Source organism: Rhinatrema bivittatum, chromosome 3, assembly GCF_901001135.1.
Source record: "Rhinatrema bivittatum chromosome 3, aRhiBiv1.1, whole genome shotgun sequence".
NCBI classification, from domain to species: Eukaryota; Metazoa; Chordata; class Amphibia; order Gymnophiona; family Rhinatrematidae; genus Rhinatrema; species Rhinatrema bivittatum.
This window is the reverse complement of record NC_042617.1, coordinates 182,450,660-182,475,900: the sequence shown is the minus strand read 5'-3', so window position 1 is coordinate 182,475,900 and position 25,241 is coordinate 182,450,660. Positions and strand designations below refer to the sequence as shown.

At 44.7% G+C, this 25,241-nt stretch overlaps 1 protein-coding gene across 2 annotated transcripts in view; it reads right to left on the bottom strand.

The window, feature by feature from the left end:
• FH (fumarate hydratase) overlaps positions 1 to 25,241 on the bottom strand; it is a 146,030-nt gene that overhangs the window by 50,922 nt on the left and 69,867 nt on the right. For both annotated transcript variants that reach the window (XM_029594019.1, XM_029594020.1), the window contains exons 5-6: positions 23,175 to 23,357; positions 7,525 to 7,690 (exon numbers count right to left, since the gene is read on the bottom strand). In XM_029594019.1, the coding sequence (XP_029449879.1) occupies positions 7,525 to 7,690; positions 23,175 to 23,357 (349 nt within the window). The remainder of the gene's footprint in view (positions 1 to 7,524; positions 7,691 to 23,174; positions 23,358 to 25,241) is intronic.

The window sequence follows — 25,241 nt, the reverse complement described above, 5'->3', positions numbered from 1 at the left end:
GAGTTGATATACCATTCTAGAGAGAGTCTAAAGCAGAGCTTTCCAAAGTGTGTGTCTCGACACTTTAGTGTGTCGCCTGCAGTGTGCCGGTGTGTCGCGCAAGCCCGGTACACGTGACACACCGGCAAGTGGGAGCCAATGCGGCCACCGGTGGACCTCATCCCACTGGCGGCTGAGCAGTGAAGTTTCGCTGGGCTGGGCCGAAGACGCACAGCAGGAAGATCGGCAGGGCCGTGGTGGAGTGCACGTCACCACGGCCCGAAAAAAAAGGTCGCGTGTAAATGTGCAGGTGCTCCTCCTCCTTCCTGCCCACGCGGCCCCGGAAGAAAAATGTTGCCGGAGCCGCATGGGCAGGAAGGAGGAGGAGCATCAGCCGCGTGCAGAAGAGGAGCAGCGGGCTGAGAAGAGGAGGAGGCCCAGTAGCAGGGTCCCCACCGCGGATTGGCCAGAGAAGATCAGGGCCGCTGCTGCCGCAGATCGGCCTGCAAAGATCAGGGCCGCTGCAGAGCCCATCCTGCAGCGACCCGTGAAGAGGAGGCCCAGAGGTAAGAGAGAGGCTGAGGGCCCGTAGAGTGTGTGTATGAGATGAGTTGAGAGATTGTGCACGTGTATGAGATGAGTTGAGAGATTGTGTGTGGGAGTGAGGACCTGAATGTTTGCAGAGACAGCATGTGAGAGCCTGTGTGTGTGTGTGTGTGTGAGAGAGAGACAGCATGTGACAGTGAGAGCCTGTGTGTATGAATGATTGTATGAGAGAGAGCATGTGACAGTGAGAGCCTGTGCTTGAGCAAGACAGCATGTGGGAGTCAGAGAGAGCCTGGGTGTGTGAGAGTCAGACAGCATGTGCAAGAGAGAGACTGTGTATGAATGATTGTATGAGAGAGAAAGCATGTGAGAATGAGAACCTGACTATGTTTGAGGGAAGAAGATAGATGGAGAGAAAAGAAATAGAAAAAAAGACAGTATGAAAGGAATTGGCAAAAAAATAAGAAAGGGGAGGTGGAACAAAAAAGCTTATGACCAACCGATTAGAAAACTAAGATCAGACAGCAAAGGTAAAAAAAAAAAAAAATTACTTTTTACTGATTGGCACATGTAATCTTTGGTAATGTGCAAGAGTAGCACTTTCTCTATGTGGATCTCACAATGTACGAGATCAACATGGAGGAAGTGGAAACCCACAGGGCCTGCACAGAGGAGGCAGCAGATGGGCTTCAGTGCCAATAGCAGCAATCAGCGCCTCCCAAATAGCCATGCGGCATCAGTGACAGTGGCAGCAGAGGAATGAGAGAGGCTCCGAGGTTGCTGGCAAAAGAAAGAGAGGGGGTCTGCCTTTAGTGTGCATGTGTATGAATGGGAGTCTGCCTGTGGGTGTATGTGTGTGAATGCATGTGTGCCTGCCTGAGGGTGTGTCTGTGTATGAGAATGTATGGGTGTCTTCCTGGGGTTTGTATGTGTGAGAATAGGTGCCTGCCTGTGTGTGGTGTATGTGTGTGTGTGAGAATGGTTTGGTGCCTGCCTGGGGGTGTGTGTGTGTGAGAATGAATGTATGCATGCCTGGGGGATGGTGAGGGAGTGGTGTGAAAATGAATGGGAGCCTGCCTGGGTGTGTGTGTTTGTGTGAGAATGATTGGGAGCCTGCCTGGGTGTGTGTGTTTGTGTGAGAATGATTGGGAACTTGCCTGGGTGTGTGTGTTTGTGTGTATGTGAGGGAGCCAGAGAGAGTGAGAGCATGAATGTGTATGAGAAAATCCAGGGGAGTAAGTTTGTGTGGGGGGGTGTGTGTGGAGGGGGAGAGTGTGTCTTAGAGCCTGAGAGTGTGTCAGTGTCTGTGAAAGCAAGAGATTATGGTGGGTATAAGAGCATGAATGTGTATGTATGTGACAGTGTATGTGTGAGAGAGAATGGACATGTGTGAGAGAGGATAACCTCCTAATCCTTGACAATATCAGGATGACTGGAAATCAAGAGCTCCCACGTATAGACAGCAGGGGCTTTTTAAAATCCTTATTAGTTTTAATTATTGGGTGTTATTTGATATATGTGCTGTTTTGAAATATTTTATTGGTGTTTGGGAAATTGTAAAAAATGTATATGATTTTTATTAATAGAAATTCTATTTATCAGTAGTTTTAAAAAATTATTTTATTAGTATGGTTTTACTATTATAACTGATGCTTTATGTTTCTTGATTTTATTTGTTTTATGAGGAATGGTGGTTCTGTTTTTCCATTGTTAATACACAGAGTCTGGCTTCTTGGGGTTTCCATTTCAGTTTTTGTCTAATTTGTGCTCCTTTATTTTGTATTCTGTATTTGGTGAGGGTCTGTCTCTGCTCTGTGTGTGTGACCATGATGAGAGATTCTGCTAGCATAGGGATCTATAGCAATCTGATTTGTTTTGTTTCCTCAGTAGGTGGTGTATTGGTATTCTAAGACCCAGTGTAATATTTACCCTTGCTTTTTCACAGGTAGGGTTATTGTTGTTTGAGTCCTTGGTGTCATTACTGTTGTGTTACAATGGGATTGCAGTATAGATTTTGAGTGTCTTTTTTGCGAGGTTTTGAGTTAGTTCACAATGTGCCTGGCAGTGGAAGGTGTTTGTGCTGCTGTTACTGTGAGGTGACACCAGAATTTGAAAATATCTTTTAGTATGATGAGCTGTAAGGGAAACATCCAAGCTCCATTGTTTGGGGGAATTTCAGTGGATGCACAGAGTTACAGATCTGGAGGTACAGGATTTATATTGACATTCTGTCCCTTCCTATAAATTCCAGACTTCACTCTCATAGCCATATAGAATTAGTTGAATGAGGCTATCAAATAATTATATAGTGTGAAACTGGCCAGCTTTTTAAAATTACGCAGAAGACCCTTTGGACTTTCTTATTAACACCAAATATTCAAAAGCTGTGTTCATCTCATCAAGCTCATATATCTCATTAAAGAGGTAAATTGAATAACACAATAACTTTGTTTTATTATTGTTATTCATAAATAACAACAACATTAATCTTGGAATATTATATATTTTTAATATAAATGAGAGGTTTTCACAAGATAGGTTGTGTCATGAAACATTTTATTATGTATATATTTAAGGAAACATACATAAATTGTCGAAATACATTTCGTTCGTTTAACCTTTAACCTCTGGTTTGCTAGTAAACTGAATTACTGTGTCCCGAAATTATGTTTGTCTAAAAAGTGTGTCACCAACATGAAAAGTTTGGAAAGCTCTGGTCTAAAGTAACAGTTTCTGGCTTATTTAAGAGCTTAATCTCAGATATATTTACCGTTGTAGCTCGCCTTACATTCTCCAGTTCAGCCTGATCCGACCGACTCCTTCCCAAGGCAGTGGTGTCTGGCAGAGAACTGCCCCCTCCGCTCAACACACAGATGTTCAGCTCCCTCAGGGAGATTAAGGTCCCATTGCCTTGGGTTTGCCCCGTCGCGCCTGCAGCTGGGCCCTCATCGATCGTTTCTTCCAAATGTTGCATCATCGGCAACAAGGATTCCACTGGCTCCGACTCTGGCAGGATGAGGTGTGTCCGGTGCTCCAGGATATCTTGTCGAGAGACATGGGGGTCTGCTCCTCCTCACGTGTCAAAGCCGACTCTCCTGGAGATTCACCCACCGCGGTGAAGAATTCCCGGATTCTCGTTTGAACAGGGGTAGGCTTAAGGGGGGGGGGGGGAGGGTGTCGAGGTTCCCTCCCTTACTTTCTCCTTTCTGTTTTGTGAGGCAGTGTAGTTTTTGAGGCAATATAGAACACAAAAATGACACCAAACCGGGAGCTCAATCAAACGCATCCTCTCTTCAGCAGTGGCTATTTTCTAAGTCAACTTGATTAATAGCAGGTAATGGACTTCTCCTCCAAGAACTTATCCAAACCTTTTTTAAACCAGGCTACACTAACTGCACTAATCACATCCTCTGGCAACAAATTCCAGAGCTTTATTGTGCGTTGAGTGAAAAAGAATTTTCTCCAATTAGTTTTAAATATGCTACATGGTAACTTCATGGAGTGCCCCCTGGTCCTTCTAGTATCCAAAAAAGTAAATAATTGATTCACATTTACCTGTTCTAGATCTCTCATGATTTTAAAGACCTCTATCATATTCCCCCTCAGCCATCTCTTCTCCAAGCTGAACAGCCTTAACCTCTTTAGTCTTACCTCATAAGGGAGCAGTTCCATCCCCTTTATCATTTTGGTCGCCCTTCTCTATACCTTCTCTATCACAACTATATCTTTCTTGAGATGCGGCAACCAGAACTGTACACACTATTCAAGTTGCAGTCTCACCATAGAGCAATAGAGACATTACGACATTTTCCGTTTTATTCACCATTCCCATCCTAATAATTCCTAACATTCTCTTTATTTTTTTGACTGCTGCAGCACACTGAGCCGACGATTTCAAAGTATCATCCACTATGATACCTAGATCTCTTTCCTGGGCGGTAGCTCCTAATATGGAACCTAACATCGTTGAACTTCAGCATGGGTTATTTTTCCCTATATGCATCACCTTGCACTTATCCACATTAAATTTCATCTGCCATTTGGATGATCAATTTTCCAGTCTCACAAGGTCCTCCTGCGATTTATCACAATCCGCTTGTGATTTAACTACTCTGAATAATTTTGTATCATCTGCAAACTTGATTATCTTACTCATCGTATTCCTTTCCAGATCATTTATAAATATATTGAAAAGCACGGGTTCTAGTACAGATCCTTGAGGCACTCCACTGTATAACCCTATTCCACTGAGAAAACTGCCCATTTAATCCTGTTTCCTTTTGAACCAGTTTGTAATCCATGAAAGGACATTGCCAGTTATCCCATGACTTTTTACTTTTCTTAGAAGCCTCTCATGAGAAACTTTGTCAAATGCCTTCTGAAAATCCAAATTCCCTACATCCACATGTTTATTAACCCCTTCAAAAAAGTGTAGCAGATTTGTGAGGCAAGACTTGCCTTGGGTAAAGCAATGCTGACTTTCGGGCCGATGGAGCGCACTGTTAACCCGCCATTGGACGCGCGTTTGACACGCTAGCGTTACCCCTTATTCAGTAAGGGGCCGAAAACGCGTGTCCAACCCCCCCGAACCTAATAGCACCTGCAACATGCAAATGCATGTTGAAGGCCCTATTAGGCATTCCCACGCGATTCAGAAAACAAAATGTGCAGCCAAGCCGTACATTTTGGTTTCAGAAATTAGCGCCTACCCAAAGGTAGGCGCTAATTTCTTCGGGCACCGGGAAAGTGCACAGAAAAGCATTAAAACTGCTTTTCTGTGCACCCTCCAACTTAATATCATGGTGATATTAAGTCGGAGGTCCCGAAAGTTTCCAAAAGTAAAAAAAAAAAAAAAAAAATTGTAAGTCGGCCCGCGGCTGTTGGGTTGAAAACCGGACGCTCAATTTTGCCAGCGTCCGGTTTCCGAACCCGTGGCTGTCAGCGGGCTCGAGAACAGACGCTGGCAAAATTGACCGTCGGCTGACAGCCGCCGCTCCGGTCCAAAAGTAAGCGCTAGGGACGCGCTATTGTCCCTAGCGCCTCCTTTTGCCTGTTTTTACCGCTGGGCCTCATTGAATAGAGAATCGCGTACTCAGGAGAGTGGCCTGTGCGCGCGCCGGGAGAGCGGGCGTTTGCTCGTTCTCCCGCAGACTTTACTGTATCGGCCCGTTTGTTCCCTTAAACATGTCGTTCTATATGTTCTGTGATTTTGATCTTTAGAACACTTTCCACTATTTTTCCTGGCACTGAAAGATTCTAAAGTGTATCAGTCTGTAAAATGTATGATTTAAATTACAATACAGGACTATAAAGTCAACAGGGAAAATCCAGAACACCAAACAGCAAACCATCAATTTAAAAGGTGAATTTTAAAAGCCAGATATGCTCCAAAATCATGGGATGTGCAAATATGTTGGGCCGGCGCAGGCAGAGCAGATTTTAAAAGCTGCCTGGATAAGTGTGTATTTGCCGCTATGCGCCCAAATGAAAAGATCAAAAAAATGGGCAGGGCGTGGGCAGGGCATGGGCATTCCTGGATTTTAACTTTAAATTAGTACACAAATGCTTATGCGCACAGGTGTACACCTGGGTCCCCTGCAGTGTAACTTTACTTCTGCTAAAGATGACATGTAAGTTATAAAATAAAAAATTCTAGGCAGATCAGCAGGGTTTTAAAGGTTGGGGCTAACAGGGGAGAAGACAGGCTATTAAACTAAGGGGGTTTGGAAGTCCTATCCCTTACACCTGGGCGAACTGTGAAATCTGGTAATGGCGATGGTACAGTTGTCTTAAAATCCCCCCCCACTTACGTGGTAGAAGCAGCATTAGCGAGCATAAGCGTGCATCCACTTAAAACTGCAGACACATGTGGGCATGGTCAGGCTATTTTACAACATGCAAGCATTTACGTGCATACGTTATAAAATACGGTTTAAGAGTTACTGTCCCTGATTTTAAGTCCTCTGGGCAATTTCAGGTATACTTACTATACCTGAAATTGTAACAGGCCTTGAGCATAGGTTTGGGAAGGCAAGTTATGAAATCCAAAATCCTAATTCTTGATAATACTATTACATTTTATAATTGGACTCAGGGGCATGATCACAGCATTACAGAACCTTTCACCTCTAGGCCACCAGTTCAAATCTCGGCTCAGGTGGCCTATGTGAAATGAGATGTGGGGGGCAATCTTTATCTACTTGGTGGCTTGCAAAGTTAGCCAGAAAAAAAAACTTATTTGGTTAACTTCAATAGGATAATTGATGGTGTAGGCACACCACCGAATATACCCAACTATCTTAAAGATAGCCAGTAGCTTTATCTAACTTTGGGATTACCCTATAGCATGACTAGAGTTAGCTAGCTAACTTAATACTGCCCCTAAAATATCCTTGTGTTATCCAGCTAAAATTTAGCTTGATAAGTGCCCAAAATATTCAAAAGTTGGCATTTAGCAGATAACACATAAGAAAATGGCTGCAGGAAGCCAATATTTCAGCATCAGTGAATCAGCTTTGGCTAAAACCATGAGGACACTTCCTACAGTATCTCCCAATTACCTATGGATAGGATTTCAACTACAATACAATGGAGGATAATAATGCAGCACAGGCCTGGGCATGCATTCTAACCACTTGCTGTGTCCTCTGGCAAGCAAGCACTTTCATGTTTGGAAGAGGTGGGCAGTGTTCCTGTATTTCATCTCCATTTAGGGATACTGCCAAACATTTGGGCACACTTAGAATCCAGTTCTTGGCATTTGGAATTTTATATATTTCCCCAAAATTTAAAGAGAATGACAGCAAAACAAAGTTTTAAAAGTATTTAAAAAAAACAAGAGTTCTCTTACTGAACTGCAAGTCCAACTACCTATAAAGAAAAGATTAAAAAAAAAAAAAAAAGCTTGCATTGCAAAACAGACATTTCTTGTTAAAATTTAATATCAAAACATTTTCAAGGGCAAATGCCAAGGACGTCTCTGTGATGAACTTTGCTTACCTGTGAGCTCTGCCACTTTAACAGCAACCTTCTCAGCAAATCCAACTCTGGTATTTAATCCTGTGCCAACCGCTGTGCCACCAGCTGCCAGCTCGTAGACTCGGGGCAGGGCTGCTTTAATTCTAGCTATTCCATACGCCACTTGTTGCACATAAGCACTAAATTCCTTATTTTTTAAAAAAGGGAAGACAGACATAGGAGACAAAGTCACTGACCACTTTTCAGCTTTGTCATGGCTGGTCAAAGTGCAGTACAGATATGTTGCAAACTGTAAGGAGCCCAACTCAAATCTAAACCTTATTCTTTATTTAAAACACAACTGAATCTACATGTGCTCTGGAATACGTGTTTGTACTTGCTTTTATACATTTTCAAAATATCTCAATTAAAATATTCATTTTCCTTTCTTGGTGCTGGGGCCTGTGAAATCCTCCAATGTTCCTGCAAGGAGCCTCAAGACACATTGGCTCGGATTGGTTCTTACCACCTGTGTCACAGTGATGTCAGACATGGTGAGGCAAATCAAATGCCAGCCTGGGTGAGGTGCCATATGTAACACTGCACTCAACAGGGCTGCTTGCCAAGGACTCGGGATAGTTGTGGTGGAGATACTTAAATTCAAAGTACCAATTTCAGAAGAAAAAAAAGTCTTAATTGGTCCAGGATGCTTATTACTTGATATACAGAATTTGGAAAAAAACATACAGACCATGGTGGGCATTTAACTAATAACATACGCTATATTTGTACATTCTGGTATTTTACAAAAAAAAAAAAAATGCTTGTAAAAGTGAATTCATAGAATGTAATTATCTTTATTTGCTGGTTTCTGTCAAAAAAAAAAAAAGCAAATACGTATGGGGGCAATTTTTGAAACTGCCAGCATTGTTGCAGATTCCGTGGGTACTTTTTACCTGTGGTCTTTGTACCAATTTTCAAAGGAAAAATCATAGAGCGAGTCTGCCATGAAGGCGACCCCCTCAGCTCCACAAGCTTCAGCTCCTCTTGTGTCACGTGAGAACCTCTCTCTTCTGCCTGGTGTGGACACGCTCAGCTCTTGCTACCAGTTTTCCAGACTGCCACCTGTAAGACCGAACTTGAAGCCTCGAAAAGATTGTTTTAGCAGTGCCTACAGCTTCCAATCCTGCGGGTCCCTTCCACGTGGGATGTGGTTTTCCAGGTAGCCGCTATGACCAATGCATCCATCTTAGAAAATTGAAAAATTCCCTCTACCACTTCCTTAGGAAAAAAATAGATCTTAGCCATGGACCTTGCTCACTTCAAATATAAATCTAGGGTTTCCCACATCGATGTTACTATGTCTTTAACGGTCTGGGGAAATGGTCGGCTTCCTGACCTCTGACAAAATAGGGTCCTCTGTAGCCTTACCCTCTGGCTGACTCTCAGCAATGCCCAGCACAGCCCACTGTTCCCTGAGGAGCAATCTTACCACAGCTATCTCCTCTTCAATGAATGGATAGATTTCCCATTCTCCAAATCCACAGAGTCAGTCTCACTGAGTTCCCTCAGGCTTTCCTCATGGGAATCCCACCCAGAGAACACAGACTACTGGGAAATATCTGAGGAGACCTCTCTTAACAACCTGGGCATCTTAGGAGTCAGGCCCTGATTTGAGGACCCCTCCACGGAAGTCCAAGAAGCCTCTACAGCCATCATAGAAGGCCCTGCAGTCTGCTGCAGAGAGCAAACAGCCTCATGCTTTAGCACAAAATCTAAAGAGATGGGCCTTCCCAAGGCAGCAAGGTCTCCTGGCCCAGGATCAGCACACTGCTCTGACTTTAAATATACCCCGTGATTTCCCTGGCCCACACTGGGCTGCAACAAAATGGCACCTTTTCCTGCCATTGTCAAAAGCGCTTCCGCAGCCTTCACCGAAGCATCACCACCACGTTCGCCCATGGGAAGTTCCTGCATGTGATTCTCTTTCAAGGGTGCTGTGTCCACGACTTCTCTGCACCAGTCCCAGGATGCCACTTCTCCAACCGCACACGGCACAAAAAGGGGAGAACTACTGCCAAAACGTCCCTTGTCTGACAGTGTGCTGCTCGCTCCCTTCTCACTGGACATATCTGAATGGAAGGGCTTTTCTCCCCAAACCTCCCTGCAGTGGCTCTGGAGTTAGCTACAGCATCCTTAGCAAGAGGAATCTATCTACTATTTAGGACCCTGCCAGGTATTTGCAACCTGGGCTGATCACTGTTGAAAACAGAATACTAGACTTGATGGGTCCTCTTATGTACATGTGCTACAGCCACTTGTTTACTCTCCCTTTTTTTCCTTAAACTTGCAGCCTGCACCGAGTAACTGCTGCCCTCCTGAACCAGTACCCTTCTTTGCTCCTCAGGACCCTGGAGAAATGCTAGGAGGATCTAACCCCTCTATCTGGTCCTCTCAAAGTGAGAGGAGAAGCAGCTGGCGCGGCTGTCGCCTGAAAGCCCCTAAGGTGTCTATCAAGCCTCTTCCAGGGGTAAGCGGAACCACGAATCCCCTGTCCCCAGGACCTATCTTCTCTCCTGCACCATCTGAGAGAGATAGAGGATTACTGGTTATTTGCTCTGTTGCTTCCGCTTTTAAGGGAATACAGAGGCAGCTTAGAAAGTTTTTCTGTCTCCATTTGCTGGCAGGGAGAACAACCCACTGGCCTGGACTGGTCTGGTAGGGACACAGAGGAAGAAGAATAAAGTGGAGATTTAAAACTAATTCATTCATAGTCTCTTTAGATTGCAAAGCTGTCTTTAGAACATAACAGACCCAATTTTTAAAAAAAAAATATTGTAGCATGCAAGCATTTTTAGTTTAGAAACAGTTTATGCTCCAAAATGTTCCATAGCCAGCTGTCTTAATTTATTCATGTCAAATCTAGAAAATCTTTGTAAAAGTATCAAGCAGTGCTGATGGCACCTTGTGACTGCACGTTGCCCTGGTTTGGGCCAGGAAATGTTATGGCTGTGGAACAGTCTCACAGTTTCCAACACTGCTGTTTTTTCCCCCCCTTTGGCAAAATTCTGTTTTTATTACCACATTTAATAAAATTGGAGCTCCATATTCAATAAGCTGGCGAATGGCAAACGTTATTTCGGGTAATGTCATCTAGATAACTTTAGCTGAATAATCAGCTGGAGAAGTCTCCCATTGAATATAGCCATTTAAAAGCTACCTGGATAAGTCTGCTGCTCACTGGTTTACTGAACATTCTAGAAAAAAAAGCAGCCAAGTAGGGCTGACCCCTCCCCCTCTCAATGGGGATTGGTCCGTTCACAGAGTCATTCAGATCTCAGTCCTGAAGGGGGATTGGTCAGCTATAACTGAACTGACCAATCTCCAGAGTGCCGTGAATAAATGAATATCTAGATGCCAGTAGCAGTCAAAGCTATCAAGATATTCAGGAGCAGATCGCCGGCTCTGCTCTGCTTTTGGCACAGTGTGGGCGAGAGGGGGCTGAGGGGTGCTGATCTGTTGCAAAATGTTTTGTAAAGGTTTGGGCTGGGGGGGAGGAATATGTGCACTTGCTGAGACATGATTTTTTTTTTTAATTTTACAGGGACGGGGGACAGGATGGGGAAGGTTTTTCCAGCGGCACATTTTAAAGTCTACTTGGGAGTGGGGGAAAGGTTCTGGCTGACTCTCCACCACTAGTTACATTTTTTTTTGTAAGTTGTACAGCTAAAGACGGCTCTCTGGCAGTAAGTTGGTCAGGTAATGTTGAATATCCGCATTATCCGGCTAACTTAGCCAGATAAATTGACTCCACCCCGGAACATCTCAGAGTTATTCAGATACATTTTATTCAGCTAACCAGATAAACTTAGCCAGACAAACCTTTTCAATACCTTTTGGTTCCCAGAGAGAGAAGCGACAGCAAAATTCTAAAGACAAAAAAACATGAGGAAGCTACATTCACAGCCCTGGAGCCGGAGAGAGATCTCCGCTAATGAACAACGGAAATATCCAGTGTTCAGACTCAGGGCACACGATCCTGGAGCTCTGGAAGGCGCTGAGGTCTGTGAGCCTGGGGCTAGGGCCTGTTGCTGCAATTGCTGGGCTTAGCGCTGTCCAACTGACTCCACCTTTTCAGTACAGGCTGTGCCAGGTCCTGGTTTTACTTCCTTGCATGCACAGACTTGCAGTTATTATTGCCCTAAAGAAATCAGAATCACACCTTAATGCATGCAGTGGGGTAAAACCAGAACCGGATTAACATGCCCTGGAAAAAAAAAAAAGAACAAAAAACGGAAGCCAGCTGACAAGCCTAGCTAGGCAAAATGAAATGCAGCAGAGGGAATCTATCATGGGTAGTTGCAAATGAAGGTTTACAGTGCCATAGTCCAGTAAAGACTGTTTCAGATAAAGCCCATAAAGCAAGAGGAAACTGCTGGGTCAAAATAGCACAGAGGGCAGAATGTGCGTGTGTGTGAGAGGAGGGAAAGGGGAAGGGTTACTAGAAAGGCACGAGATACCTATCAGCACATTAGACTTTCACCCTGTTTTGAAACCTATTACTCCATAACAACCAGAAATGCAGGGATGATCTGGGTCAAAAACAGTCAGAAGGGGACTTTGTATACATAGTAAAGAAACTTTCAGTTTATTTAACCTAGCAGTGGTTAATCTTCCCTAGGCCGTCTCTGCTTTTCCAAACTGGAACATGGAAATAAAGTGACTGCCATCAAATACAATTAAGTGCCTAGCGGCTTTGAATCCCCAATATGACAGTCCTGTGAGCAGGACCATCACCAAACTATACAATGCCCCCATGGCAAGTCAGTACAGCCATGTGGGAGCACTGAAACTTACTTCTGACATTCCTGGAGGTCCCTGCTCTCTCCCCACATTCCTTAGTTTCAGGGCAGCTCTCCTCTTCATGCCCCAGCGGATTGCTCCTCTTGTTGTAGTGTCTGCACCTCTTCTCTGTTTGCTGTGGCCCATGCGATTCAATGATCAGCTGTTTGAACCAGAAGTACAGAGCACTGTGTGGTTCAAACAGGTGACGAGTGAGCGACATGAGAGGAGAGCTAAAACCAACAGAGGGGCACTGCATGTCTTTCTGACACACTATGGGCCTGGCATCCTAGGTGGTCGCCTGGCTGGCCTATCCCTTGCAATAGCCCTGCCTATGAGAAATGGAGCCTTTGGCACGGGAGGAAAGATTAAGGCAAGTATGGAATACTTTTCTCTGGATTTTGGAATGAGATTTGAGCATGATAATATGTTTATGCTTGAGTTATTTTTAGGGCAAAGGACTTGAATGTACCCTGATTTGGAGCGAGTCAGACAAGAATGTAAGAAAATATTTCTGGGAATGCGACAGGATTTAGATTACACTATCCATGTAAATGGATAATTAAGTATGGTAGTATTTGATATAATTTTCTTTGCCCCAGAACAAAATCGAAGAAAATTCTTTCACTCAATGCAGAGTTAAGCTCTGGAATTCATTGCCAGATGATGTGGTAATGGCAGTTAGGGTAACTGGGTTTAAGAAAGGTTTGGATAAGTTCCTAGAGGAAAAATCCATAAACTGCTATTAATTAATAAGCAATAGTAGCTTGAGATCTATTTAATGTTTGGGTACTTGCCAAGTACTTATGGCCTGGTTTGGCCTCTGTTGGAAACAGGATGCTGGGCTTCATGGACCCTTAGTCTGACCCAGTATGGCATTTCTTATGTTCTTATGAGTCACATTGTGGGAAGGGAAGGGGGTAAGAGTGGGAGTGACATAAGACAGAAGGGAAAGGAGCTAAAGGGGGAAGGAAGGGAAGAGAGTGCAGATGCCGTGCGATACAGCTTCGCAAAATGGTAAACCCAGCCCACTCCCGCCCCTTCAAAGCAGATTACATTCAGGTGCTTTTAGGTATTTCCCTATCCCCAGAGGGCTTGCAATCTAACCCCCTCATTTATCAAAATGCGTTAAGGGCTTATCACATGTTCATCAAGAGTCCATCAAGCTAGGTTGAGAGAACATTGCACAAATCTCATCTTTGGGTGAGTGTCCTCACTCCGAGGGTCATCAAATCTTCACTAGAGAGCACTGTTCTGTTCGTACGTCTCACTTTGAATGTCTAATTGGTCCCTAACCCCTACACTAATACCTAAACCTCACCTCATTGGTTTCCAGTTTTGTCTGCACCTTTCTGTTTTATACTTTACAAGCCGTTAAGCCCGTCACAACGGGCTACATTACATTTTTGTTTTCGGTCCATTTTCGAAAACAGCACCCTCCTACACTTTTTCTCCCTCATTCCCCCTTCCCCTCAGTCACTCACCCCGTTTCCCACCCCTCAGTCTTACTCACTCTGTCTCCCACTGCCTCCTTCCCCTCACTCTCACCTCCCTCCCCTTCCCTCAGTCACTCCCACCTCTCTCCCCTTCCCTCAGTCACTCCCCACCCTGTCTCAATCCCATCCCCTCTCCACTCCTTTTCTCTGCTCCACAACTTCTTACCCTTCCACTTACTCACATCCCTGTCTCACCTCTCCCTCATTCTCCCTCTCCCCTCACTCTTCCCCCCCTCTCAGTCCCTCCCCCCTCCCTCCTCCCTCCCAGTCCTCCTCCTCCACTCAGTCCCCCCCTCACTCAATCCTCCCTCCCTCAGCCCTCAGTCCCTCCCCCTCCCCTCCCTCAGTCCCTCCCTCCCCCTCATTCCCTGCTCCCCCCTCACCTCAGATTCCCTGCCCTCCCCCCCTCACTCAGTCCCTCCCTCCCTCCCTCCTCACTCAGTCCCTCCCCCTCACTCAATCCCTCCCTCCCTCTCACTCAGTCCCTCCCTTCCTCCCACTCAGTCCCTCCCTCTCACTCAGTCCTCCCTCCCCCTCAGTCCCTCCCTCCCTCTCACTCAGTCCCTCCCTCCCACTCCCTCCCTCTCTCTCTCTCCTCCCTCCCTCTCCTCCCTCCCTCGCTACTGGCCGCCGCTGCTCCTCGTCTTCGTTCGCTGCCGCCGCTGCCGCCGCCGCTGCCACCCGACGCCGCCATCGCCGCCGCTGCCACCCGACACCGCCATGTTTTTTTTTTTTTTACGCTGGCTAAGACCGACGTCCTTGCCCGCACATGCGCAGTAGAGCTGTGCTCTACTGCGTATTTGCGGGCCGTCGGTCATGGCCCATTTATAAGGTAGATGGCCTTTTTTATTCTTACTTGGTGAGAGAGTTTGTCTGTGTTCTACATTTGTGACAGAAGTGAGGTAGTCTACTAGCTGGGAAAACGCCTTGTACCTCTTGGGTTGACGGTCTTGCTGATTTTGTTAAGAGGCTGGGATCTATGATTGAGGGAGCTTGTTGGGTGCTAAAATGATGGTGTTTAAGCCTGCTGGATACTGAAATGCCTGCAGCAAGTGTTGGCGGTTTGGTTGTCGCAATGAGGAGCTTGAAGGGGGAGGGGGGACCGCCCCAGTTCATCGTTGCGGTCGAAAATTTGTAATGTGGCTCCAACACAAAAAAAAGTTGCCTACCTTGGTTTATAAAAAATTTTTAAAAGGTCAATACACAGACCAGTTAGACAATAACGAATACTTATACTATGCAATAGGGAAAGGACAAAAAAATTTAGGCTAATGAATTACTGCAGAGGTAGGACATTCATGCAACTGAATTTTCTATCTAACAGGGTTTATATTTAAAAAGAAAAATTTCATATGCATAATTTACTTGATTCACCCAAATTGTTTTCTATTTCTCCAAGGTGAAGAGTAAAAAAAAAAAAAATCCCGTTTAGCAGCTGGTATTTTGGAGGTATTTGGCACACATAATACACACAAATTTGTTGTAGCCTGAAATGGGAGGAACCTCCATGGGCACTCTGTTTATGCTGTCAAAACATTGCCAACAAACATCTATTCACGCAAGTACATCCCTGTTATCTAAAAAGACAACTATGGCCTAGATGTATCAATCTGTTGTAAATATTGCATGTGATAGGAAAAGGGGCGTGTTTTATGGTAATAGCCTAATTATGGCTTCGCATAGGTATTACCGCAAAGTGCAAAAACGCACTTTGTGGTAATACCTACATCCTACCTGCAAAGTGCTCATTTCACCACTGGGGAGAGTGAGAGCCTACCTACAAGGCCCTTGTAGTAGTTAGCTATTTATATCTCTATAGGAGGCCCACCTAGTAACTCGAGGTGAGGTTTAGGTAGTAGTGCAGGGGTTAAGGGCCACTTTTACATGCAGAGTGAGACGTACAAACAGAACAGTACACTTGTGAAGATTTGATGACCTTCGGAGTGAGGAAACTCACACAAAAATGAGATTTGTACAGTGTTCTCTCAACGTAGCTTGATGGACTCTCTAACCTGGGTAAGACCAACACAGCCTCCTCAGTCTGAGAAGACCTCGCCCTATCAACGGATTCATCCCTCTTGCTGCCTGACGTGAGCTGCCACAGATCCTCGCTGATACTTCCACCCTTATCCTGATACTTCTAGCCTTGAGGGCCCCCTGTCCACTGACTACACGCCCGCTTATCCTTCCACCACAATGCTCCCACTTAATATCCCCATCATTCACAACCAAAGGTGGAGAGCACCTAAGCTCCCCACACCCCACCATAACCGACAACAGAGAATCAGGCCCATCATGCTGACACCCATAACCCAATGTCTAGGCCTGGCACTTTTCTCAATCACACTGTTCAACGCTCAATCCATATCTAAGAAAACTACCTTACTCAATGACTTCCTATCTGACTCAAAACCTGATATCTGTGCCATCACAGAAACATGGTTAAAACCCACCGACATAGCCCTAATTAACCAGCTGCCTATCCAGACTTACGACATACTGTCCATACCCAGACATAAAAAACGAGGAGGAGGCCTTCTTCTAGCAGCCAAGAAATTGCTAGGTCTGACACTGCAGACATCCAACTCCATAGCAAATATTGAATTTGCACTTTTCAACTCTAAACATTTGATCATTGCACTAATCTACGCTCCCCCCGGACTTCTTGAATCAGACCCCTCCCCTATCATAGAACTAACAGCAAAACACCTAAACTCTGGAAAACCAGCCATCCTGATGGGAGACTTCAACCTCCATGTAGATGTCCAACCTCTTTCCCCCAACTGCAATACTCTTCTCTCCTCCCTCAACCATATGGGCTTCAGACAAATTGTAAAAGAACCCACCCACAAAGCGGGTCATACTTTAGACCTTATCTTTATAAACGAAGGTTTGTCATCTCACTCCACCCCTACCTGCACTGCGGTACCTTGGTCCGACCACAGAATCATCTCTTCTATGATAGAGATCTATGAGCCGCCTCACCAAACAAATCAATCTATCACCATTTCGGTTAGAAAACAATGCTCAGGAGATCTTCTCAGCAAACACCTGACTAAGGAACTAAGGAACCTGGACCTTACGGACACCAACTCAGCAACATCCTCATGGATCAATATCTCTAACAAGGTCGCCGATCAAGTGTGTCCAAAAAAAAACAAAATCCATCAACCCGGACAAAGACAACAGAAAACCCTGGTTCACCACAGAGCTGAAGTCTCGCAAACAGGAGCTTAGATGCAAGGAAAACCAATGGCGAAAAAACCCAACTACAACAACACTCCTCAACTACAAATCATGCCTTAACACATACAGAAACGAAATCAACAAAACCAAGAAAGAATTCTTCTCCAAAAAAATTCACCACTTCTCATTCGACTCAAGAGCCCTCTTCGCCTATGTCTCAGCCCTTACTAAACCTCCTGGACAGAGCATCCCTGATGACCAAGCTCTCAAAAAAGCCAATGAACTAGCCAACTTCTTTGACAACAAAATCACCACACTCGTAGCCCCTCTCAAAGGGACATCTCCACACACAAGCCTCACAAGCAACCACAATTCGCAAACATATATAGCACCCGTTCTTCAACCCAACACACATACAGCAGAACTCGAATCTCTGGAACCCACATCCACCTTAGAAATAGCAAACATCCTTAAGAAGCTAAAACCATCTTCTCACCCTCTAGATCATATCCCATCAAACCTGCTGAGTTCCATCCCTGACACCATAGCCAAGCCAATGGCAGATATCATTAACCGTTCACTCGCCCAAGGCCAAGTTCCCAACCAACTCAAGTTGGCAATACTCAAACCGCTCCTCAAAAAACCCAACCTTCCCACCACAGATCCCGCTAACTACAGACCTATAGCAAACCTTCCAATGTTAGCTAAAATTATGGAGAAAGTCGTCAACCGACAACTATCTGAATTCCTAGAAGACAACAATATCATCTCCAATAACCAATTTGGATTCCGGAAGAAAAAGAACACCGAATCGCTATTAGCCACACTAGCGGACACCATTATCTTCAATCTTGAAAAAGGCCAACCTTGCCTCCTCGCACTTCTGGATCTTTCCGCAGCGTTCGACACCGTGAATCACTCTAGCCTACTACAACGTCTAACAGACATCGGCATCACAGGAGCAGCCTTCAACTGGTTTAAATCCTTCCTGGAGAACAGAACATTTAAAGTCAAGATAAACAACGAAGAGTCTCATCCCATTCAAGCCAAAATGGGGGTACCACAGGGCTCCTCACTCTCCCCCACCCTCTTCAACATTTATCTTCTCCCACTCTGTCAACTTCTTACCAACCTCAAGCTTACCCACTTCCTATACGCGGATGATATACAAATTCTCATCCCCATAACAGACACCCTACACAAGACCATGAACTACTGGAATAAATGCCTCTCAACCATCAACGAGCTTCTAACCAGCCTCAACCTGGTCCTAAATACTAACAAAACGGAAATCCTAATAATAGCACCGGAACTATTTACACCTAGCTCCAGCAACTCTCCAGACACATCAGGATACACCACCTCACCTCAAGTCAGAGATCTGGGTGTACTCCTAGACAACAGACTCAGCCTCAGTAAATTCGTAAACAACACCACAAAAGAATGCTTCTTTAAATTACAAGTTTTAAAGAAACTAAAGCCACTTCTACGCTACAGAGATTTCCGCACAGTACTCCAAGCCATCATTCTCCCGAAGTTGGACTACTGCAATTCACTCCTGCTGGGACTTCCCGCCTGCTCCACAAAACCCCTACAGATGGTCTTAAATGCCACAGCAAGAATTCTCACCAATGCCAAAAAAAAAGACCACATCACCCCCGATCCTCCAACACCTCCATTGGCTTCCCATCAAATACAGGATACAGTTTAAAACCAGCATGATGATTCATAAGGCCCTACATAACATCTCCCCACTCAACCTAACATTCCAGCTCCAACTACACACTTCTAAAAAGCCGACGAGAAGGGCATATCAAAACAGATTGATCACCCAACCCGCAAAATCCTCCCTGAGAAAAACGCGCTTTATCCACAGCGGGCCCGTCACTCTGGAACTCACTACCTCCAGACCTCCGCCTCGAGCCATGCCATAACACTTTTAAGGTGAAACTCAAGACTTGGCTCTTCCTTCAAGCATTCCCAGAGAGCTAAGAACAAGATATAATCAACCTACTGTCCTATAGCATTAATGCAATGTTTATTTTACACTATTTATTATTGGCCTTATTTATATGTTTCATAGGTGAACTTAGTTTGTTTTTTCGACTTATTATATAGCAATCGTTTGAAATGTTCTATGTAAATCGTTTGATATGTTCCATGTAAACCGCCACACGGCGGTAGTTATTTCAGTTACCTGTGAACCGGAGTGATATGTATTTTATACAGGAACTTCCGGTATATAAAAACCAAAAAAAATAAATAAATAAATAACAGTACACTTGTGAAGATTTGATGACCTTCGGAGTGAGGAAACTCACACAAAAATGAGATTTGTACAGTGTTCTCTCAACGTAGCTTGATGGACTCTCTAACCTGGGTAACATCAAGCTAGGGTGAGAGAACATTGTACAAATGACATCAAATCTTCACAAGAGTGTAATGTTCTGTTCGTATGTCTCACTCTGCATGTAAAGGTGGCCCCTAACCCCTGCAGTACTACCTAAACCTCACCTCGAATTACTAGGTGGGCCTTCTATAGTAGCATAAATAGCTGCTTACTATGGTACCACCCCCAGAGGCACTCTCTCTCTCTCCTCTCCCTATCCCTCTATCCACTTTCCTCCCACATCTCAGGCCCTTCCCCAGCCTACAAAATTCCCAAGGGAATTTGCAAAAATCGCAAATTGCGCTACAGTATAATGCATGAAATTGCACAGATTAACGCAATTAGTTATTTTCGGCGTTAAAATTGTGCAATACCATGCGATGTTTCTTCGCAAAATGTGAAGCCAGCCTACTTTTGCGGAAATCCCTCACCTTTTAAAAATTTGCATAGCACCATGTGTTATGGTGCTTATCGCATGTGTTAAGGCGCTTTTCAAATGCGAAAACACCTCAATGCATGTGAAAATGCCATAGCTCAATTTGATAAATGACCCTGTATATTTGCTCCCACCCTAGGCTGGTTTAAGTCCGCCAGGACTGACATGTTCCAGTGTGCTGTTTATTCCTCTCTATGTAATGCTCTTATTGATTGGTCCTTGAGAGATTTTCCAAGGCTCTGGCAACAACTTTTTTTTTTTAACCACGTGTTTTGCTTTTTCTCTTGTTAGGTTTATATTTCCCTTTAAGTCTGTAGATAACAGGCCTGACTGTGGCTCTGCCAGGCATTTGCAAAGGCCAGGGTTTGAGAATGCTATACTTTCCCTGCTGCTGCTAAACAAGCATTTCTGGTTTTATGCTGTTTGTCTGAAATGACATCAATGCGGGAGCAAGGCAATATAGGGAAAGAGACCATGCATATCAGAGAAGAGATCATTAGGTTTGTACATACTGCGATTCCAAGTGGGGACTGTCTAAGATAGCACTGTAAACAGAGTTTATTCATTAATTCAGAGATCAGCAGGATTTCTGAGCTGTGTTTTCAAACACAGCATGTGATTATTTGTATTCACTAAAGCTGCTGAAAATCCACAGGCCAAAATTTTTTTTAAGTCCTGATTTTGTTAATCGAGCACAGAGCAGAAGCCGACAGGGTAAATCTCATTGGCTGAAGGAGGCAATCAGTAGAATGCCAAATTCTATCCAGGCACCACTTTATCAGTCTAAAACTCTAACCATGGACCCAAAAGGATTAAAAAAAGTAAATAAAAACTGGGAGGTCTACATTCAGCAACATCTATCCAGCTAAGACTTAGCTGGGCAAACACCGGAAGGTGAAAACCCTACCATGCTGTCTGGCCCCCAAATAGTCTGCTAACTTTTTATTTTGGCTAAAATGCTATCCAGCTAGCGTGGGGGGGGGGGGGGGGGGTAGTTTCTTAGGATGGAGCCGGTTATCCTGCTAAGCCAGATAAATGCCGATTGTCAGCATTACCTAGCTAACATAGCCCATAACTCTAGGACTGCCAGTCCTGAAGCTAGCTGGATAAACTTTATTCAGCTAACTGAAACAGACGGGTATAATTCAGCAGCACAGATGCGATGCTGAATATCCTGAGACAGTTAACCAGGAAAGGTTATCCAGCTAACTTAGCTGCTAGACACAGACTCCTAGGGTACCCAAGTTAGGTACCTATTTTCAGCTGAAAAAATTCATTTAAATTTAGAGACCCATAAAACTTGGGATCCTATTAATTTGCCTAGATTTAGGATCTTAAGTTAGTAGCTTAGTGCCAAATCAGTGCAAAATCACGTAACATTTTTCCCCAGATCCCAAGGTCAACAACTCTTTAGACTCTGAAATTTATCAGCTTAGAGAAACTAGGAGCCTACATTTAGGTGCAAAGCCTTAATACTTTTTTTTTAAACTATCATATTACATAAAGCATATCACTTGACAAAGCAATCTAGCAATTAAATATAAAAGAAAGAGCCATAAACACATCAACAACAAACAGAAGAAAAAAAAAAAATCTCACAGCCCACAAACAGATCCACAAGAAAAGGTCTCAGAAGCTGACCTAATCAAACACTAAAATAAAAAAAATAAAAATAAAAAAGAAACTTAGTGTGGACACTAGACCTTATTCCCATACGCCATCACATCATGTGCTTGACACTTAACATGCTGTTGCTCTAGGTTAGCTTCATCTACATTTATTATCCAGGAAATATATTAACTGAGAAGGCTCAAAAAAAGACAGAAGCTTCATCGCCTATTCTAAGCCAACATTTACAAGGACAGCATAACAAAAACATCACACCAAGAGAGACAGCCTCCTGGTGCATTGCAATGAATTTTTTCCGCCTTTCCTGTCAGGAAATCTGGTAAAATCTAAATCTTTTTCCATAGAGCAATGCGTGTCTTTTACCAAAAGTGGAGGCATATTATACTGTCCCAATCTTGTATACAGGTAAAAGCGATCAACAGGTTAACTGTTTCCTTCATCCCTGAAAGACACAGGTAAGCCCAAGCTATCCACAGTCACAAAGAGCGAGCGTCCTCTCCTCCACCCTGACCTTCTCCCAGTAGGCAAGAAATAATTCTTGCTGATTGGAGGATTAGACTCTCCTGGAATTTTAAAGACCTTTTGCAGATATTTTTAAAAAAGGTATAAGGAGGATATCAGGGGCACTTTGGCGAAGGTGAGCACGTGCAAATTGAGCTACTTGTTTGAATTTTAAGTTGTTCTCTGCATAACGTTTCAGAGAACATTTCTGTCACAGAGGAAATAGACTGTTCTACGGCAATCCAAGGTTACCACATCAGCCTTTCATGAAGAGCCATCACTGACAGGACCCAGGGGAGAAGCACAGTCCTGCCTCAGAGCAAAGGTCAGGCTCAAGGGATGAAACATCGAGCCAGTTACCATACCTCTAGTTTCAGCCCCAGAAAAGCTGGCAAAGCTTCCTGGAGCTTTTCCTATCTTACTAGCACATTGCCGCTGCTCCATTTCACCCAGTGAACACAGACTGCACCGTGGGTTTATTGGTGTTCCCGACTGTACTTTGATGCCTTGGCCAGGCAAAAAGGAGGGATGGCTTAAACAACCGGGCTGAGTGATACCTCAGGATCCAGTGGGCCTGCGGCTTCCAAGCCAAGCCCGACCCAGCAACAGAGACATTGGGGGGGAGCTATATATGGGATCACAGGTAAGTTGCTCGATCATGGTGGGCTGTCAGAGTAGCATAGGTTGAAGAAACAGAGGGAAGGTCCGTCACTTGCCTTTCCACTTATGAGACATTACAAATAACGAAGCAATATCAGACTAAGTAATAACCTCTGAGGCATGCCCGAACCCACGGTTCTTCACTCAGACACCATCTTGGATCTGCCTTAAATTTTCAAAAGGGCGAATTTAGGAGCCTAACTCCCAAAGTTAGGCACCTGAACCCTTTGGACAATCGGCATCTAGTATTACAAGGATCCCAAGCCAAGGGCAAGAAGGAAATTTGATTGCCTGATAAATTCTTATAGGACAGACTGCACCCACTGCATGTATTAAAGATACCATTAGCAGGTTTGGGGGTTTTAGATTGAGAATTCCAGAGGAGGAAGCTCCTAAGGAAGAAAAGCACATTTTGTGTAAGCAAGGTTACTTTACTGTGACAAAACATCAGCTAAGGAAGGTGGATGAACTGGTTGACAATTCGTATCAAGTTAACATTGCTCATAAAACAAATACATTTGCTAAGATTCTGTGCATCAACCTGGTTTCGTACCTGGCCAAGAGTAAGGGGAACGGCATCCTGCGTATGAGTGCGACCAACTTTAATAATGTTAGAAAACTCTTGTGATTTCAAAGCCAGGGCAATGTGGAGCTTCTGCAGCCCAGGTAGCAGCACTTCATGGACTTCCTGCGCAGCAGCGATATGCATGGCTGTGGGGAAAGTGTCGTTTGAGCTCTTTTGAGAAAGAAAACACAAAGAAAAAAAAAAAAAAGTCAAATCACACAAACCCACAAATCAAAATTGTGAAAACCCAATCTCATTACTATGGATTCAAACAAGCTGCCAGAAGGTGAAGTCCGATTGCGTGGCAGCTTTATCTTTCTGGCACAATACCATATATTGCAGAAGCACTAAATCTGACATGACAAAGCTTTAAAATAAAATGTAATCCAAAAGAATAAACACAAATCGATGCTGACACAGCAGGACTAAGACGGTGTAGGCTGTGTTTGTCTGGCTCTGTGCCAGTGCCTCAGACAGGGGGGCTTGCTGTAACTAACAAAAGTTCCAAGTGTTTTAAGGCTTAACCAACATTTGTCATAATGATAGCAACGCGTAAGGGGGTTTTAAATTTGCAGATGGGAGGGAGGGTAGGCGATCACAGGAGAGCTGATGCTGAAGATTTTCTATCAGGCAGAACAGGAAGTCATGGAGGGCTGGCAGTTCCCCCTGCTGAGGTTTTTGCTTTGAGTAGGAGAGAGGGGGAGAATTCGGCATGGGAGAGGCAGGATAGTAGGCCCTACACTTCTAATTTAATTGGGGGCAGGAAGGAGATGTTCGAAATGAAATCCTTGCCCCACTTTCAGTGCAAAGCAAAATTGCTTACCTGTAACAGGTGTTCTCCCAGGACAGCAGGATGTTAGTCCTCACATATGGGTGACATCACCGGATGGAGCCCTAATCACGGAACACTTTTGTCAAAGTTTCTAGAACTTTGACTGGCATGCTGAGCATGCCCAGCATGGCACTAACCCTGCAGCCAGCAGGGGTCCCCCTTCAGTCTCATTTGTAGCAAAAAGTACGAGCGAAAAAATAAAATAAGAAAACAAAAGCGAACCCAACACCGCGGGATGGCGGGCGGGTTTCTTGAGGACTAACATCCTGCTGCCCTGGGAGAACACCTGCTACAGGTAAGCAACTCTGCTTTCTCCCAGGACAAGCAGAATGGTAGTCCTCACATATGGGTGAATAGCCAGCTACAGGATGCCCAAGTAGAGTGAACCAAAAGCACCCAACAGGGGTGGTTTTGGGTAGGAGGGCAGCCTGAGTTTCACAGTGGGTCGCAGGAAGGAAGCTGGGTTATTAGACTGTAAACAAATTACACAGGACTGGCCAAAGATGGAATCCTGTCTTCCAGCCTTGTCGAGACAATAATGAGCTGCAAAGGTGTGGAGAGAGCTCCATGTGGCAGCTCTGCAGATGTCAGCAAGAGGTACAGAATGGAGGTGCGCTATTGACGTTGCCAAGGCTCTTACCGAATGTGCTTTCACGCATCCTTGTAGCGGAAGGTAATACAGTCCGCCAGCCAGGCGGACAGGGCCTGCTTGCCCACCGGAACTCCCAGTTTGGTTTTATCGAAGGAGACAAACAGTTGGGTGGACTTCCTATGGGCTGCAGTGCGGTCCAAATAAAAGGAATGCAGGGCCCGCTCACCTGGGTGTGAGTGAGGTTTTGGAAATAATGCGGGTAGTATTATGGATTGATTTAAGTGGAAGTCAGACACTACACCTTTGGTCCTGCTGTGCCTTTGCTGTTTTTCTCGTATGGAGTATGAGGGAAGAGGGAGTGGAGGCAGGAGGGAGAAGAAAGAGCAAGAGGAGGGTTGTGGGAGAAGGAAGGAGGCTGAGAGGAGGTGGAGAAGGGAGGCCAAAGAAAGAGGAGGGATAAATAAGGGAGGCTGAAGAGAGTAAGGGTAGAGAGAGACTGGGGCTGAGAGGAGAAGAAGGGAGAAGAGATGGCTGGGGGAAATAGTTGGGATGCTGGTGGGAGGGAATGGAGAGGCCTGCTCCCCCACTCACCCTATTTTCCCCTCCTTCTCTCAACAAACCCTGGTTCCTT